Here is a 15766-nt window from a genome sequence, read left to right on the forward strand (position 1 = left end):
GATTTCAAAAATGTAATCGTTAAATAGATGAAAATAGTTTATTACCATATTTGATGGTGGTTACAGTGGATAAACTTTGGTTACCATAGCTACGTGACAGCTGAGGTCCAGAGTTTTATATAACAGCTTACATATGTTACTGTCAAGGTTTATTTCGTCTATATCGACGGTGAGGGACAACACGAATGTCTATCTGACGGACCCCCATGTTGAAAAATAACGCAACGGGTACCCCCCTATCGTTGAAACTTAACGCCAGGGATCCTTTACCATGCGTCAGACATTTGACGAGTAGGGAGTGAGACTGTGGCTGTGTCTCAAACCGCACACTTCTGTCAGTATACTGCTAATGTGCACTGACCACTTACTGCCGTAGTGCCCACCTTGGATGGTTAGTGTTGTCCCAAACGGAACACTTATGTTAAAAAACTTACCGGAAATGACGAGCGGTCGGCTCGCCCCGCCGCCTCTGAAAATGTGATGAAAATCTATTAAACTGACCTTTGTTGATCTGAAATGAAGACAGATTCAGCAACTGCATGGCCTATTTCTCGCTTAAAATGTTTTCAGAAACACGTTTCGGTTAACTATTTTCGTAAAATATGAGATCGTATTCTGAACGAGCCGCCATTATGCTCTGTTGTGAAATCCGGCAGAAGTCAGACCCATGTGACGCGTTCGTCCAATCAGCTGCCGGTCGACGTCACTGGTCCCTCCCCTTTTCGCTGCGTAATCAAGATGGCGCCCATTTATTGCGCGTAGTGTCCATCGTTCCCATTGACATATATATTAATGGACCAATAGACCCCGTTGCTCTGGACGGAGACCAGTGAAGGCTATTAGAAGCACTTTTTCGGTGATGGCCAGCTTTACTGCGCAGCCTCCAACTGACAGAGACAGCGTAAATGTGACGTGAGCAACGTGTCTGAAAGTTGTAAGTGTTCTGGTAGCTGTGCCGAGAGAAATCTCAATCATTCCCAATCTTACAGAGACGGAGAGTGTAGGTATATGTAAGGAGATAACATAAGCACAGGCTAATTATTGCTAACTAACATGCTAGTTAACATTAGTAATTAAACCTAAACAGCTAACGTTAAGTCGAAACTCGCTGCGAAGCTTCTCCTGTACTATACGGTAATTCCTCTACTGTGCGACAGTAAGTCACTTGGTTATGACACAATCGTTAGCCTATTTTTACAAAAACGTCTGCTACGGAGCCATAACGTGAGATACAAGGTAATGGAGCCTTTTATACGTTGTTGTGTTTCTTTCGAACTAAACAATGGACAAATAGAGTCTTTAAACGCTTCGGATGTAAAGTTATTCTCAGTCAAGTGACGTAAAAAAAAAAATGGCGGTAAGCGGAATGCTAACAGGAGGTGATGGCCAGTTAGCAACAAAATGGCGCCATGATGGCTCGAGTTCTGAAGCGAAGCTTACCCCCTTGATCGTTCCACACTGAATTTTTTGACCGTTTTTAGGGGGTCATCCGGGTACTTTCAGTGCACTGACTTTTTGCGTTATCTACACTATATACTTAAAACTAAGTGTTTGAAGTGTGCAAGTAGGCGGTTTAAGACACAGCCTGTGTTGGTGACTTCAATAAGTGAAGCAGTAAGTGACTTCAATAAGTGAAGCACCATGGATACACTTTGTTCACTAGGAGGCAGTGTTGTCTTTTTGTTGATTTAATTTACGCTCAAACAGAGATGTGTACAGCACTGAGAGAACAACAGTTTATTGTTCAAAAAGATGGTACAAAACAAACTTAAAGGATCCTGTGTTCTCATTTAATCAAGTCAAAAAGAAGATACACAAAGCAGTAATGTAGATAATGCAGATACTGTTGTATTTATGAGCAGGATGACATAGAGTGTCTAAAGATATTATACTTTAGACACTCTAAAGTTTAATACTAATAACTATATTATTTATTAAACAATATTGAGTCAATTATAAGCCTAATTAATGTGTGTCATGATTGTTAAAATAAAGTGCATGTGCTTGGATCAAATTAGCTTGGATTAATGTAAGGTTTATTCAAATAAAATGTCAAGTTCAAAGCCCCCTGCAGCAGAAAAAAAACAGCTGTATGATGAAAAAAAGCCCAACATGTGACCTAAATGAACCAAATCACATTCATATATTTTCACTTTTTTGAATCAGTTTCTCAAACAGAAAGTTATTTTGTATTATTTGGTAACGTGGAATAAGTTGTAATATTAGCATCTCAATTATCAGCTCTCCAATGTTATACAAACATTCATTTAAAACGTTGTGATTTGGTCAATCGTTAGATGAATTGGATCTTTCAATGTTGGTTCATAATCAAATCGATCCAGCTTCTGTAGTCAGGAATCTTAGCATAAACATATTTGTTTAGGTAAAATGAGGACACCACACCGTACACCTTTCTATCTTCACAGACCAGTGGACCTCCGGAGTCTCCCTGGAAGTACATACACAGTATGTAGTGATTGCTTCAACAACAGTGAATTAATTATCATTGTTGCCCAACGTTTTTTTTGTCCATTTTATGTTATAAAAATACGTACCTTACCAGGTCCAGTCTCTCCCTCAGAGCAGTACACGTTGGTATTAGGACACTGCTTACTGTCAATCAGTGTTACATTGGCTTCCATGAGTACAGCAGACATATTAGGTATATTCTTGTTTGTTTTTCCCCAGCCGGAGATTATACATGATTTTGGCAGAGAGCCATCATCTTGGCCTGCGAGAGCAATGGGTCTCACATTTGTGCTGAATTTTGCCTTGGAGCTCAACTTGAGGAACAGGGAGAGATAAAAGTATATTTTAAAAATATAAACATCAATCTGTGAAGTCTTTAAACGTGCCTCTTGATCGCTGCATTCAATAGAGCATTTGTAATGAGAAACAAAAAAATTGGAAATCAGAAATTTCTGCCATTAAGTACAATTTCTAAGTACAATTGTGTTTTATTTTACCTTAAGAAGCATTATGTCATTGCTCAAATCAGTTTCATTGTAGTCTTTACGTGGAAATGTTTGTACCACAGATATACGCTGGATTCCATCACTGTTATAGAAATTGTGAACTCCTAGTAGGACTGTGTAGGAACTGAAATGACAAAATTAAGTGCAAAAAAGTTACCTGGGAGTACGTTTTTTTCCGTCAGAGCATTGTATTTATAAAATAAAAATATTAAAAGACTCAGATTTAGGTCACAATTCACAAATCCATGAAGCATATTTCCCAGACTTAATGTTTGAGATGGTTGTTGTTAGAATAAATCTTATCAAGAGTCCCAGAATTTCCAGTAAATAATCATAAAGTGTGTTAAACTGACCTGGCTTGGCAGTGGGCTGCAGTCATCACAAAATCCTCATTCAGAAGGAAGCCACCGCAGTGTTTTGTTTTACCATCCTGCATGTACCGCTCCAAAAGAACCATGTAGGGTCTGCTATGTGGCACGGCCTCCTGACCTCCAATGATTTCCCCTGTATGAACTGATACAAAGTGCAGGTGTGACCAAAACTAAAAACTAAATGGACCAAAGAAAAGTGATTAAAAGAAGAAGTGATCAAACAAGTTTATCTATCATCATGCACCAAATGTCTCACAGTACTGACAGTGGAATGTAGTTTCTCATGTAATGTGGTATAAACCGCACGCTAAACTACAGCTATAAACAGGAAGGTATATAATGCCACAAAAACTTAACTTACCTTGAACATCAAGAGTCAGAGTAAGAATCAGTATTAGCAGTTCACAGTGGATAGACATGGTGAGATCACGGTCCAGCTGAGCTCCTGAAAAGCAGTGGCTCACATCACTGACAGGTTCAGTCTTTAAATGCTTCCTTGTATTAGGGTGGGTAGTCTGCATAGGCAAATGATGTGGCTTTGAACCACATTCATGAGGGGACGTCTCTGTTCCCCCCAGAGAATGAAAAATGTTAGATGTATGTAGTACAAGTCTAAAAGTCTTTAGACAATGTTTAATTAAGTACATACGGTATGGTGCATGTGGTGTACTTACACCATAGTATTGTACTGATGCCTCTGTGGTAACACACACAGCCTTGAACATTTCTGCCGTGGCTCCTTCAGAGGAGGAATTATGTACTTAACAAAAAAGTGTGAAATAACTGAAAACATGTCTTATATTTTAGATTCCTCAAAGTAGCCAGCCTTTGCTTTTTTTGATAACTCTGCAAACCCTTGGTGTTCTCTCAATGAGCTTCATGAGGTAGTCACCTGAAATGGTTTTCATTTCACAGGTGTGCCTTGTCAGGGTTAATTAGTGGAAGTTTTTCCCTTATTAATGGGGTTGGGACCATCAGTTGTGTTGCAGAAGTCAGGTTGATACACATCCCACAGCCCTATTGGACAACTGTTAGATTTCATATTATGGCAAGAACCAATCAGCTAAGTAAAGAGAAACGAGTGGCCATCATTACTTTAACAAATGAAGGTCAGTCAGTCCGGAAAATTGCGAAAACTTTGAATGTGTCCCCAAGTGCAGTTGCAAAAACCATCAAGCGCTAAAACGAAACTGGCTCACATGAGGACCGCCCCAGGAAAGGAAGACCAAGAGTCACCTCTGCTGCTGAGGATAAGTTCATCCGAGTCACCAGCCTCAGAAATCGCAAGTTAACAGCAGCTCAGATTAGAGACCAGATGAATGCCACACAGAGTTCTAGCAACAGACACATCTCTAGAACAACTGTTAAGAGGAGACTGAGCGAATCAGGCCTTCATGGTCAAGTAGCTGCTAGGAAACCACTGCTAAGGAGAGGCAACAAGCAGAAGAGATTTGTTTGGGCCAAGAAACACAAGGAATGGACATTAGACCAGTGGAAATCTGTGCTTTGGTCTGATGAGTCCAAATTTGAGATCTTTGGTTCCAACCGCTGTGTCTTTGTGCAACACAGAAAAGGTGAACGGATGGATTCTACATGCCTGGTTCCCACCGAGAAGCATGGAGGAGGAGGTGTGAGGGTGTGGGGGTGCTTTGCTGGTGACACTGTTGGGAATTTATTCAAAATTGAAGGCATACTGAACCAGCATGGCTACCACAGCATCCTGCAGCGACATGCCATCCCATCCGGTTTGCGTTTAGTTGGACCATCATTTATTTTTCAACAGGACAATGACCAGAAACACACCTCCAGGTTGTGTAAGGGCTATTTGACCAAGAAGGAGAGTGATGGAGTGCTGCGCCAGATGACCTGGCCTCCACAGTCACCGGACCTGAACCCAATCGAGATGGTTTGGGGTGAGCTGGACCGCAGAGTGAAGGCAAAAGGGCCAACAAGTGCTAAGCATCTCTGGGAACTCCTTCAAGACTGTTGGAAAACCATTTCAGGTGACTACCTCTTGAAGCTCATCAAGAGAATGCCAAGAGTGTGCAAAGCAGTAATCAGAGCAAAGGGTGGCTACTTTGAAGAAACTAGAATATAAGACATGTTTTCTGTTATTTCATACTTGTTTGTTAAGTACATAATTCAATATGTGTTCATTCATAGTTTTGATGCCTTCAGTGAGAATCTACAATGTAAATAGTCATGAAAATAAAGGAAACGCATTGAATGAGAAGGTGTGTCCAAACTTTTGACCTGTACTGTGTATATATATACAGTATATACATCAACCCAATGAATCCTGAATTGTGAAACAGGCCACAGTTAGTCAGAAATCTACTGTGTAACAGTATAGGCCTATGTGGCAATTCTTTTTGGCAGGCTTTTTGGAGCCACCACAAAACTGTTCATAATAATGATGAACAAAAAGAAATACACATATCTAAAAAAAAAAAAAAAAAATGCACATCAATCAAGACTTTTAACCTCAGCCCTGCAATAAAATCATCTGACATCAAGCCTCTGAGAGAGTTATCTAACTATAAATCTTTGTGCGTGTTTGTGTGTCTCCCGCATGCACAATCCAGCAGCAGGGGCAAGAAGTTGCTACATCCCCAGACGGCGGCTCATTGATTTGAAATTGATTATGAACCACAGTCTCCTGGCTGAAAGTCCTGTGTTATCTAACTATAAAGAGAGAGTTATCTAACTATAGACAGAGAGTTATCTAACTATAAATCTTTGTGCGTGTTTGTGTGTCTCCCGCATTCACAGTCCAGCAGCAGCGGCGAGAAGTTGCTACATCCCCAGACGGTGGCTCATTGATTTGAAATTGATTATGAACCACAGTCTCCTGTCTGAAAGTCCTGTGTTGTTTGACTCATCCGCTACCCCAACCTGCCTCCTTACACATGGATTTTTGAGTCTTTAATACTACTCTTTACTGTTTTTGCTTTTCATTTTCAAAGTTCTTAATATTTCAAGTTCCCACAGAAGGTAGTTCAGAGCTTTCCCAAATATAAGGTCCTACAGTCTAGTCACAGCCCATGTAAGTCATATTCTACCAGTAAATTCAAATTTAAAGAAGCCAAATTAGGCATATGAAGCCACAGTATGCACAGCTAGCCAGAGGGCACAACACTGTTTAATTTGTGACCATACTGAACACAAACATAAGAGATTTACAGAACACATGGTAGATGCTAGCAAGTAAGAATTGATCAAAATTAGCAGGTGTTTTATATGCTTGGGACCCAAAAATATTGCAAGGGTATGCAAGAGAAAGACTGATAAGATCAAGAAAGCATTTCTGCAAAGAGATGTTGTAAGATATTTGTGGTTCACTGAGGACAACAACAGGAAGCCATTGGTTTGGCTCTTCCTACTAGCACGCCGGGCGCCCCCCCAAAAAAAAAAAAAAAAAAAAAAAAAAAAAAAAAAATATAAATAAAAAAAAAAACAAAACGTTTTTTTTTTTTTTGTGGCTTTTTCTCTTTTTTTTTTTCTTTTTTCCCAAAAAAAAAAAAAAAAAAATTAATATGGTGGTGGGGGGGGGGATTGAGTATTCTTATTGGTACCCTGAGATTATAATGCTAATGACAACATGTGACTTGGTTGAAAACTCTTCAGCATCTTCAGCTGACTTTTTAATAGTTCCAGCTGAATATACCAACAATCGCTGGTAGTTGGGCTGTGACACCCTGTAACGCCCTGCAGTGCCCTGCTACGCCATGAACTACTACAACTACTATTTCTAGTCATAGTTCCATTATCTTTATTGTGACTATAATTGCCACTGTTCATCACACCCCCAACCGGCACCGTCAGACACCGCCTACCAATAGACTGGGTCCGTCCAAGGTTTCTCCCTAAAAGGAAGTTTTCCTCATCACTCAAGGTTTCTGCCTAAACGGGAGTTTTTCCTCGCCACTAAATGCTTGCTCTTGGGGGAATTACTGCAATTGTTGGGTCTTTGTCTAGACCTACTCTCTGTAAAGTGTCTTGAAATAACTCTTGTTATGATTTGATACTATAAATAAAATGTAATTGAGTTTAGTTGATATTAAAGTATAATGGTATAATATGTAGCTGTAATGCCCCATGCCTTTTGAAAAGGTTACTATTGTAGGTAGGTAGCGAACATACTATCATTTGCAGCTTCCGTTAGAACAGATAAACTAACAGTTGAATCTATTCCTTACACTTTTGCTCTCATAAGAGCAACACTGTTTCACAGAAACAATTATGTTTGCTGATCTATGATCGGACAAACAGGGACTATAGATGTAAATTAGCTTATAACTAACTGGTACAGTTAAAAAGCTGTGCACTGTCCTGTCAAATAAACAAATAATATACCATACATATATGCAAATAAATCCCTGTTTGAGGTAGGGGGTTTAGCAACCGCCTAATTGGATGGTGGGTTGTGTGGCAGTGTATTCATTAATTTGCATATCTTTTGTGACAAATAACCTCTTTTTAACATACCAATACTATATTTAATACACCAACTACCCCGAGGGACCAGTATTTTTTTTATTATTGATTAATCTATCGATTTATTGTGCTTTTTTAATGCGTCCCCTTTCTTTGGCCTGCATAAGCCGTAAGCCTTCCATTCCTGGTATTAGTTGATCAAAAGTCTCTTCCATTTTAATTCACTGGAAATAAAATCTCTATTTGTTAGTGCAGCAGTGTCTGACTGTAGTTAATGCTGGTTCTTGTCTATCTAGGTGTTGCTTGGTCACAGCCGTTTGAAATGCTCTTGCATCGTATCTTGTTTGTGATCCGCAGGAAGTACAGATTAATATAAACCATTTCCTCTGCCTGAGTTGTGAAACAGCAGTTAAACACCCATTTGTTCTATCATTCTTGGAGGTCTTATTTTGAGTCATATATGTTCAAAGGCCAAAATAGGTCCTATGCTCTCCACTTCATTCAGTAATAAAGACCATTTAAGAATTCAAATCAGTTTATTGCAGTGACGGGGATGAATGATTGGTAATGGAGGGATCAAAGAGCGGTGTGGACTCTGTGACAAAAACAGGGCCCTCGGGAGAAGCATGGTGGGTTAGTCTGAAGTGAATTTCTCATGGGTTCCAAAGGATTGGATACAAATTTGTGCGGAAGAGAAAAATGGGGCGAGAGATGCCAACCTGGTCTGGGATACTTTGCTTGAGATTGAATATTAGAGAAACAGAAGTGAGAATGGTGATGTCAGCCAGACTTGCATGCTGAGACTGGTTGTTGTAGGTGCAAATCACTGCACTGTGAATTCGGAGCATTAGAGGAAACCAAAGAACGAGTTTTAAGTCTAGGAAGGGACATAAATAGCATGAGGTGATTTGATGCCAGAAAGGCCAAAGCAAATTGTGCTGTGGAACTGGTGTGAGTTCCAGTGCTGAGCAAGCTACTTGGAAAGTGTAGCTAGTTAAGGTAACAGGCATTCTATATTAAACAAAGCTTCACTAGACTAAAGCTACCCCAGAGAAATGTGGCAAGCTAAGCTACAGCAACATGGCAAAGGTAGTTTATAGCCCCACATCAAATCTGCAGGTATTTCATATTTTTAGGTGCATTTAGTTTTTTTATAATTCAGCCTTTAATTGTATTTGTCTTTTACCTACCTCATTGTTTTTTTATTTATGTCAAGGGGCTGCTGTAACACTTTGAGATTGATAAAGTCTATTTATTTATCTATCTTTATGATAAGCAGTTTAAAAAGTGGTATTTTTATTAGGCCCACTCTAGTAGCTATATTCAGACTGATCTCATGAAGTGGCGTATGTATAACACGCCAGTTCGTATGCCATTATTGGCATGTTATCAAGATGCATACTCTCTTTTTAGCATGTTTATCAACACCGTTTGGCTTCCATTGACTTACATTACCTTGCAATTGCGTGTAAATTAAACGCCATAGCGAGTCGTATGAAATGACGAATATCTGCATAGGGGGGATGGTCGTGGTGGAGGATGGGTAAAAAACTGCGTACAGATAACACACCACTTGGCTTTACGAAAGTGGCGTGTATGTTTACGCAAAGTTATCATGTCATGTTGCTATATTTACATAAGTCCCAAGTGAATAATTTTAACTAACCACCATAGTTTGGTTTTGTATAGAGACCTGCATTTTGTTTGCTGTTCAATGTCAAAAAAATATATTAAAAAGTAATATTAAGGAGTAATCTAAACTTTTCAGCGTTTTCTCTTTTCCCCTCATTTTTCTCCACCTCGTCCCTTCTATATGTACAATATATGTTTATTTATTAAAGTTTGCCATCTTTCCATCAAGTAAACTCAAGCTGGTGTGTCTGTTTTCCCCTGCAGCAGAGAGACGTCGTAGGCATCAGCCGAAGGATTGGTATGTGATGTTACCGTTACACAAAAGTGCTTCTTTCGGCTTCGCATACATTCACGCTGCACTTGAGCTTCAGAGGAAAATTAAGCTTGTGTGGACGATACCGCACCACTTGATCAATAAAAGAGCAAAATAACTGAAAAGCTACTGAAAAGCAATACTCTATAGCTCCACGCTACTGAGAAATGTACTTAAAGGTGCTGTAGGTAAGACTGTGAAGATCCAGGACTTTGCCAGCAAATTTGAACATTGACAACCCAAACCGTCTCCTAAGCCCCTTCCACACAAGGGAGTTTGACACAACTAGGCCTAGGCATGTCAGACAACATTTTCAATAATTAAACACTAACACAATGTTAACTTTACTCACCAACAGTAAAACGATGCTAACTAGCAGGCTACTGTTAGCCATTTCAGCATCATATCTGACCGACCACTGTGCAAACGTTACTATTATCCTCACCAACCTAGCTTTGTGGACTTTTGACTACTAATAACCAAGTGAAAGATAAATCATTCATGGTAATTATGTTACCTGTCGAGAAGAAATGTGGCTACATCTGCATCGTTCTTCAGATCTTTAAAATCCCGGAGCTCACGCCACCTCTGAAAAGCCACTCTAATATTCACCCTTGTTTTGGGAAACCTTTCTGCAGCTCGTGTGTGGGGAAGGGGGAGGGGAGAACGCTATTATATGCGTGTGCTTGCCTGAGCAGTGATTGACAGGCAGATAGACAACCCCCGTGACCCTGATTGGAGAAAATCAACAGGGAGCGGTGTAATTTTGCCAATCGCACTACAGGCTGTAGGTGGTGCCAGAGGAGCTGGATTTTTTTATATTAGATAATTCATGTAGTTCTACTGGAACATAGGCAAATATGACAGAAAGTTAGTTTTATAAGACTTACCTACTGCATCTTTAAACTAATGCTGCTACTTGTAGTGCTGTCACTACTGCCCAACACTGGTGAGTTCCCTGGAACATGCATGTGAAATGAGCTGAGTTGGGCTAGACTTTGGGAGGTTGCAGATGGATGTCTGGAGGAGTGTAAAGAGTGGCTAAAGTGAAAAACGCTGTTGGCCAAGGTTGGCGATGGAAAGGTCTAGCCTTTTCCATCGCCAACCTTGGCCAGCAGCCAGAGGGAGACGTTGGTCTTGTGAAATGAAATGCCCTTGCACGTGTGACAGGTAATCTGTGGCCTTGGGAAGCTTTATTCCACAGACAGCCAGCCACTAATGACTGATCAGGCCATAGATAGATGTGTCTATTTAAGCTCAGTTCAGACAGTGTTAAGGCTGACTTAAAATGGTTCCTTCTCTTCCTTTGCAATTATGAGGCTCACACCATGAACAGACAAAGCCTACTTGAAGAGAGTCCAAGTTATAGCGTCTTCAGTATACCTCCTGCTGTTTTTCCCCCTTATCGTGTTTTATTCCTTCTTATTTGCTCTTGAAATATTATATTTTAAAGGCAATCCAACTTCTCTTTTAACCCTTCATTATCATCTAGTCTCTGGAACAGATTGGGGCTGAGGGTTAGCTGGAGTTCAGGGCCTTCCTTCCTCTACACTGTCTACACATTCTTTTTGGCATTTGCCCAGCTTTGCACACTCATTTTGTTTCCAATTTACAACAAGTATAGATGAATATCTTTAACCACATGTTCTGCCAAGAGTTTTGAAGCAGCAGAAAATCAGTCATCGTTCATTATCTCTCATTTTTATTTATGGTACATGTCTAGGAGCCAGAATCACTGGATCCCATTCCTTTCAGCTTATTATGGAAGTATTCATTTGGACAATAACTGGACCTTTGACCCTCCAGATCTTAGACTGGAAAGACACTCAGGTGTCTTGTTAAGTGGCACACTGTGACTCTAATGCTCCTAGCTCACACTCAAAGGACAGTTGGGAAGACATGGAGGGTTCCCTGGGCAATGCACAGCTTAATTGAACCATGCACACCAGACTCCTGCCCTGACCGGCTAGGCCAAGTAAATATAATTGCCATATCAATGTTTATGTACTGTATGATCATATGGAAGAGGTGTTTAAGTTAGGCCAGATTATGTAAGGGAAGTATCGTAAACTGTTTTACCAGCATATAAAAATGGGACAATTTGATCAAACCAGTCACTGTTCCCTTTCATCTAATGTCTAATTTATAACAATAATGATATTCATATAGTGTAATTAGACAGAGTCTTGTCTTGTGAGATGTGGACAGCATGTGATGGACCAGCCATTGCTTCTGTCACGATAAGAGACAAGCAATCAAGTAAAATAACAAATAATCATATTCTCACATTGCTAAAATTAACCAGCATGGTTATTGACAGTAAAAGTGGCATTTTAGGGAGCTGACATGCAACATTTATGGCAGTGTATCACTAGAACAGGAAGATGCCCCCACTTTAAAATCAAAGCAGACCTATCAAAGACCGAACAAAGCAGGCAACTGCCCAGAGGCTCCAGACTTCCAGGAGTCAATGAAAGCCCTCGATTTACTGTCTGTGGGTTTAGTTTGTGGTAATTGGAAGTGTGTCGGTGTCGCAGGTCTTAAGCATGTGACCATGCAAACAGATATCCTGTTCAATAAAAGGTTCAGCTAACTGTGGCTAGCATCCCCCCTACCACCACCTCATTTTCTATTCTCTTACTCTATTGTGTTGTATATTACTATACTATAGTATGGATCATTATTATTATTATTTATTTATTGTTATTGTTTTTATTGAGCTGGAACAGGTACACAATGATTTTCACTGCACATTGTACTGTGTATGATTCTGTATGTGATAGATACATTTGGATTTGAATTAGAATTTCAAAATGACGTACAGTTTTTTATTAGTTGTAACGGTTGTAAAATCAATTTCTAAATGTCATATCCCATAAGCCCATTCTTTTACTGTCATTGACTGGTTGGAACAAAAACCTGCAGCCACCTGGCCCTTTATGGGATAGTTTGGACATGCTGATGGTACAAAACAAACTAAGAAGATCCTGTGTTGTCATGTAATTGAGTGTTGTAAACATAATGTAATTTATAGTTATTTTATCTTTATCTAGGTGATGAGAATCAGGTGTGTGGAAGGGGAACAGCTGTTTTTGACCGTGTCAGCATGGCTGGCGTGCTTGAGTCTGAATTTGCTGAATGGAAACATAATTGCGACTGAATATAGACAGTGCTGCTATCTACCTGTGCTATGGTGAGCATGTGTATGCCGAACTGTGAAAGAAATTGATTGCCAAAAATAAAGATATACTAGAAAGTGGCTTATTTTTAGGCCAGTGGCTTATTTAGGCTATTAGTTTAGTTGAAAATCACTACATGGAGTCAAAAAGAAGATGCACCAAGTATGAATGTATTTAATGTATATAATGTTGTATTTAACAGCAGAATGACATAAAGTATCTAGTATCAATACCTCTGTTAAACAGCTTTCAGTCTTACATTTCAGAATTTAAGCGATTTTAAGCATACTTAAGTCTAGCTTGAAAAAACTGCATCAGCTTGGTTTGAATTTGTAATTTGCGGCAGCAGAACAAAAACAATTGCACCATTAAAAGTGAAAAAAAAACGTAATTTTCTTAAATGAACCAAATCACATTCATATATTTTCAGTCTTTTGACTCAACTTGCCAAACAAAACATGATATTGCCTTTTAATGCATTTTCGATGGTTGAATCAATCCAGCTTCTGTAGTCAGGAATTTTGGCATAACATTTCATTTCCGGGCCACCTGAGTCTGGTCGGAAGTCGTAGCACACCAACCCGTACGCCTTTCCATCTTCACAGACCAGTGGAATACCACCATCTCCCTTAAAATATACAGTATGCATTGATTGCTTCAACAACAATCAATTTATTTTTATTGTTCACCAATGTTTGTTTATCCATGTTATGTTACAAAAATACGTACCTTACCAGGTCCAGTTTCTCCCTTAGAGCAGTACAAGTTGGTATTAGGACACTGCTTACTGTCAATCAGTGTTACACTGGTTTCCATGAGTACAACAGACATATAAGGTATATTATTGTCTGTTCTTCCCCAGCCGGAGACTATACATGATTTTGGCAGAGAGACAACATCTTGGCCTGCGAGAGCAATGGGTCTCACTTTTGCGCTGAATTTTGCCTTGGAGCTCAACTTGAGGAACAGGGAGAGAGAGAAAAATTACAGAGTATTTAAAAAGTATTTAAATATATATATATAAACATCAATCTGTAAAGTATTTTAATGCTCCTCTTGATCACTGCATTTAAAGAGCATTTGCTAATAACATGAGAACCAAAAATAGGAAATCTATTCTTCTACATACTATTCTTCTTCTTTTTACCTTAAGAAGCATTATGTCATTGTTTAAATTGGTTTCATTGTAGTCCTCATGTGGAAATGTTTGCTCCACAGATATACGCTGTACTCCATTACTGTTATGGACATTGTGAACTCCTAGCCAGGCTGTGTAGGACCTGAAATGACAAAATGAAATACAAAACAATTATTTAAGAATAAAATGATTAGTTTATCTGTGAGTGCATTTTATTCACAAAATAGAAATACCATATTGGTCTGAATATAAGTCGAGGGTTTTTTCCTAGAATAAAGTCTGAAAAAGTGGGGTCGTTTTATAATCGGGGTCTAGACTTTCAGCTGTTCAAGTCGCAGAACGTAAGGGGCGTCAACTGTTTCAACAGCCAATAGAGAAGTCAGCTATAAAGAAAATTATCCATAATCCATTTTATTTTAATGTTACAAACAGCTGGTTGAAAAAGCAGAGTTTTAAGATGGAGCTTTATATGGTGGAGAGAGATAGAGAGTGACTGAAGAGAGAGTCCAGCGGCGTTAGAACAAAGCCGTGACTCAGAGAAATAAAACGTGTTTTCACCGATTCATCACTAGAAGTGTAACTGTAGCAAGCATCTCACCATCAGTAACGTTATCCACATTCATACATAGACAAAACAAATGATATATCCAGCTACAAAAAGCAAAAAGAAGTACAACGAGGTGTGTCATGGAGATGTTACAGCCAGAGAAAATCTTACCGTGGTCCTCAAAGCCTAACCTCTTAATACATCCATGCTCAAAGACAGAAAAACGTAATGATGGAATGCCTATTACCAGAGCAGTCGTTCAGTTGAAGGCCTTGGAACTATTTACCGTTAATTTAAATGTGACACTTTCATCTAAAAAGATATTAAAAATATTATTTTATTTAAAAGATGTTAAAAACAACAGCCTACCTTGTTTTATTCAATGTGTTTATATTAGAATTATTTTCAGATAAAATTATTTTCTTTATGAAAACAATATTTGGCTTTTATAAAGTATTTTTCCAAAAATGAGTCTTGAAAAAGGGGGGGTCGTCTTATATTCGGACCAATACGGTATTAAGACATTTGAATGTATGTCAAAATTATTGAAGCCATCATAAAACATATTTGCCAAAAATATATCATACATTGATGTATTTTGAATTGAAGTCTGAATGTTTGAGTTTAGTTTGTTGTTGGAAGGAGATATCAGTAGAACAGAAATCAAGAGTCCCAGAATTCCCAGTAAATCATCATAAAGTGTGTTAAACTGACCTGGCTTGGCAGTGGGCTGCAGTCATCACAAAATCCTCATTCAGAAGGAAGCCACCGCAGTGTGTTGTTTTACCATTCTGCATGTACTGCTCCAAAAGCACCATGTAGGGTCTGCTATGTGGCACAGCCTCATGACCTCCAATGCACAAAAACAAAAATATATACAGTATATAGTCTATGAACTCACAAAACTAAGCTGACCATCGCGCCCATTAATGTTATTGATGTCTTTGAAATTGATTGAAATAAACAGATCTATCCTGGTGGCTTGTGTGTCCAGCAGTGTAGAATGTAGTTCCTTATGTGCTGTAGTCTAGAGTGCATTAGCATTCTCGATAAAAAAAACATTGTATACAGCTGTAAAAAGGCTTCTTAACTTACCTTGAACATCAAGAGTCAGAGCAAGTATCAGTATTAGCAGTTGACAGTGGATAGACATGGTGAGCTCACAGTCCAGCTG

General features: G+C 39.1%; 2 protein-coding genes across 4 annotated transcripts; both read right to left on the minus strand.

The window, feature by feature from the left end:
* Nucleotides 1-1722: 1722 nt before the first annotated feature.
* LOC120566145 (granzyme G-like) lies at nucleotides 1723-10275 on the minus strand. 3 transcript variants are annotated; one of them, XM_039812422.1, is made up of 6 exons: nucleotides 10246-10275; nucleotides 3708-3791; nucleotides 3329-3488; nucleotides 2967-3099; nucleotides 2556-2783; nucleotides 1723-2449 (listed from the first exon to the last, which is right to left on the minus strand). In XM_039812422.1, exons 2-6 carry the CDS (start codon nucleotides 3763-3765, stop codon nucleotides 2312-2314), a joined length of 717 nt encoding a protein of 238 aa, XP_039668356.1. In that variant the 5' UTR covers nucleotides 3766-3791; nucleotides 10246-10275; the 3' UTR covers nucleotides 1723-2311. The 3 variants fall into 3 exon arrangements, with proteins under 3 accessions (XP_039668356.1, XP_039668355.1, XP_039668357.1); XM_039812421.1 differs by lacking the exon at nucleotides 10246-10275 and adding an exon at nucleotides 4021-4130; XM_039812423.1 differs by lacking the exon at nucleotides 10246-10275 and adding an exon at nucleotides 4021-4130 and having other exon boundaries at nucleotides 2320-2449; nucleotides 2561-2783.
* A 2900-nt stretch (nucleotides 10276-13175) lies between these two features.
* Nucleotides 13176-15766, minus strand: LOC120566144 (granzyme B(G,H)-like). The gene is made up of 5 exons (XM_039812420.1): nucleotides 15688-15766; nucleotides 15307-15442; nucleotides 14055-14187; nucleotides 13637-13864; nucleotides 13176-13535 (listed from the first exon to the last, which is right to left on the minus strand). Exons 1-5 carry the CDS (start codon nucleotides 15743-15745, stop codon nucleotides 13347-13349), a joined length of 744 nt encoding a protein of 247 aa, XP_039668354.1. The 5' UTR covers nucleotides 15746-15766; the 3' UTR covers nucleotides 13176-13346.

This window comes from Perca fluviatilis, chromosome 9, assembly GCF_010015445.1.
Source record: "Perca fluviatilis chromosome 9, GENO_Pfluv_1.0, whole genome shotgun sequence".
Classification (NCBI taxonomy): Eukaryota; Metazoa; Chordata; class Actinopteri; order Perciformes; family Percidae; genus Perca; species Perca fluviatilis.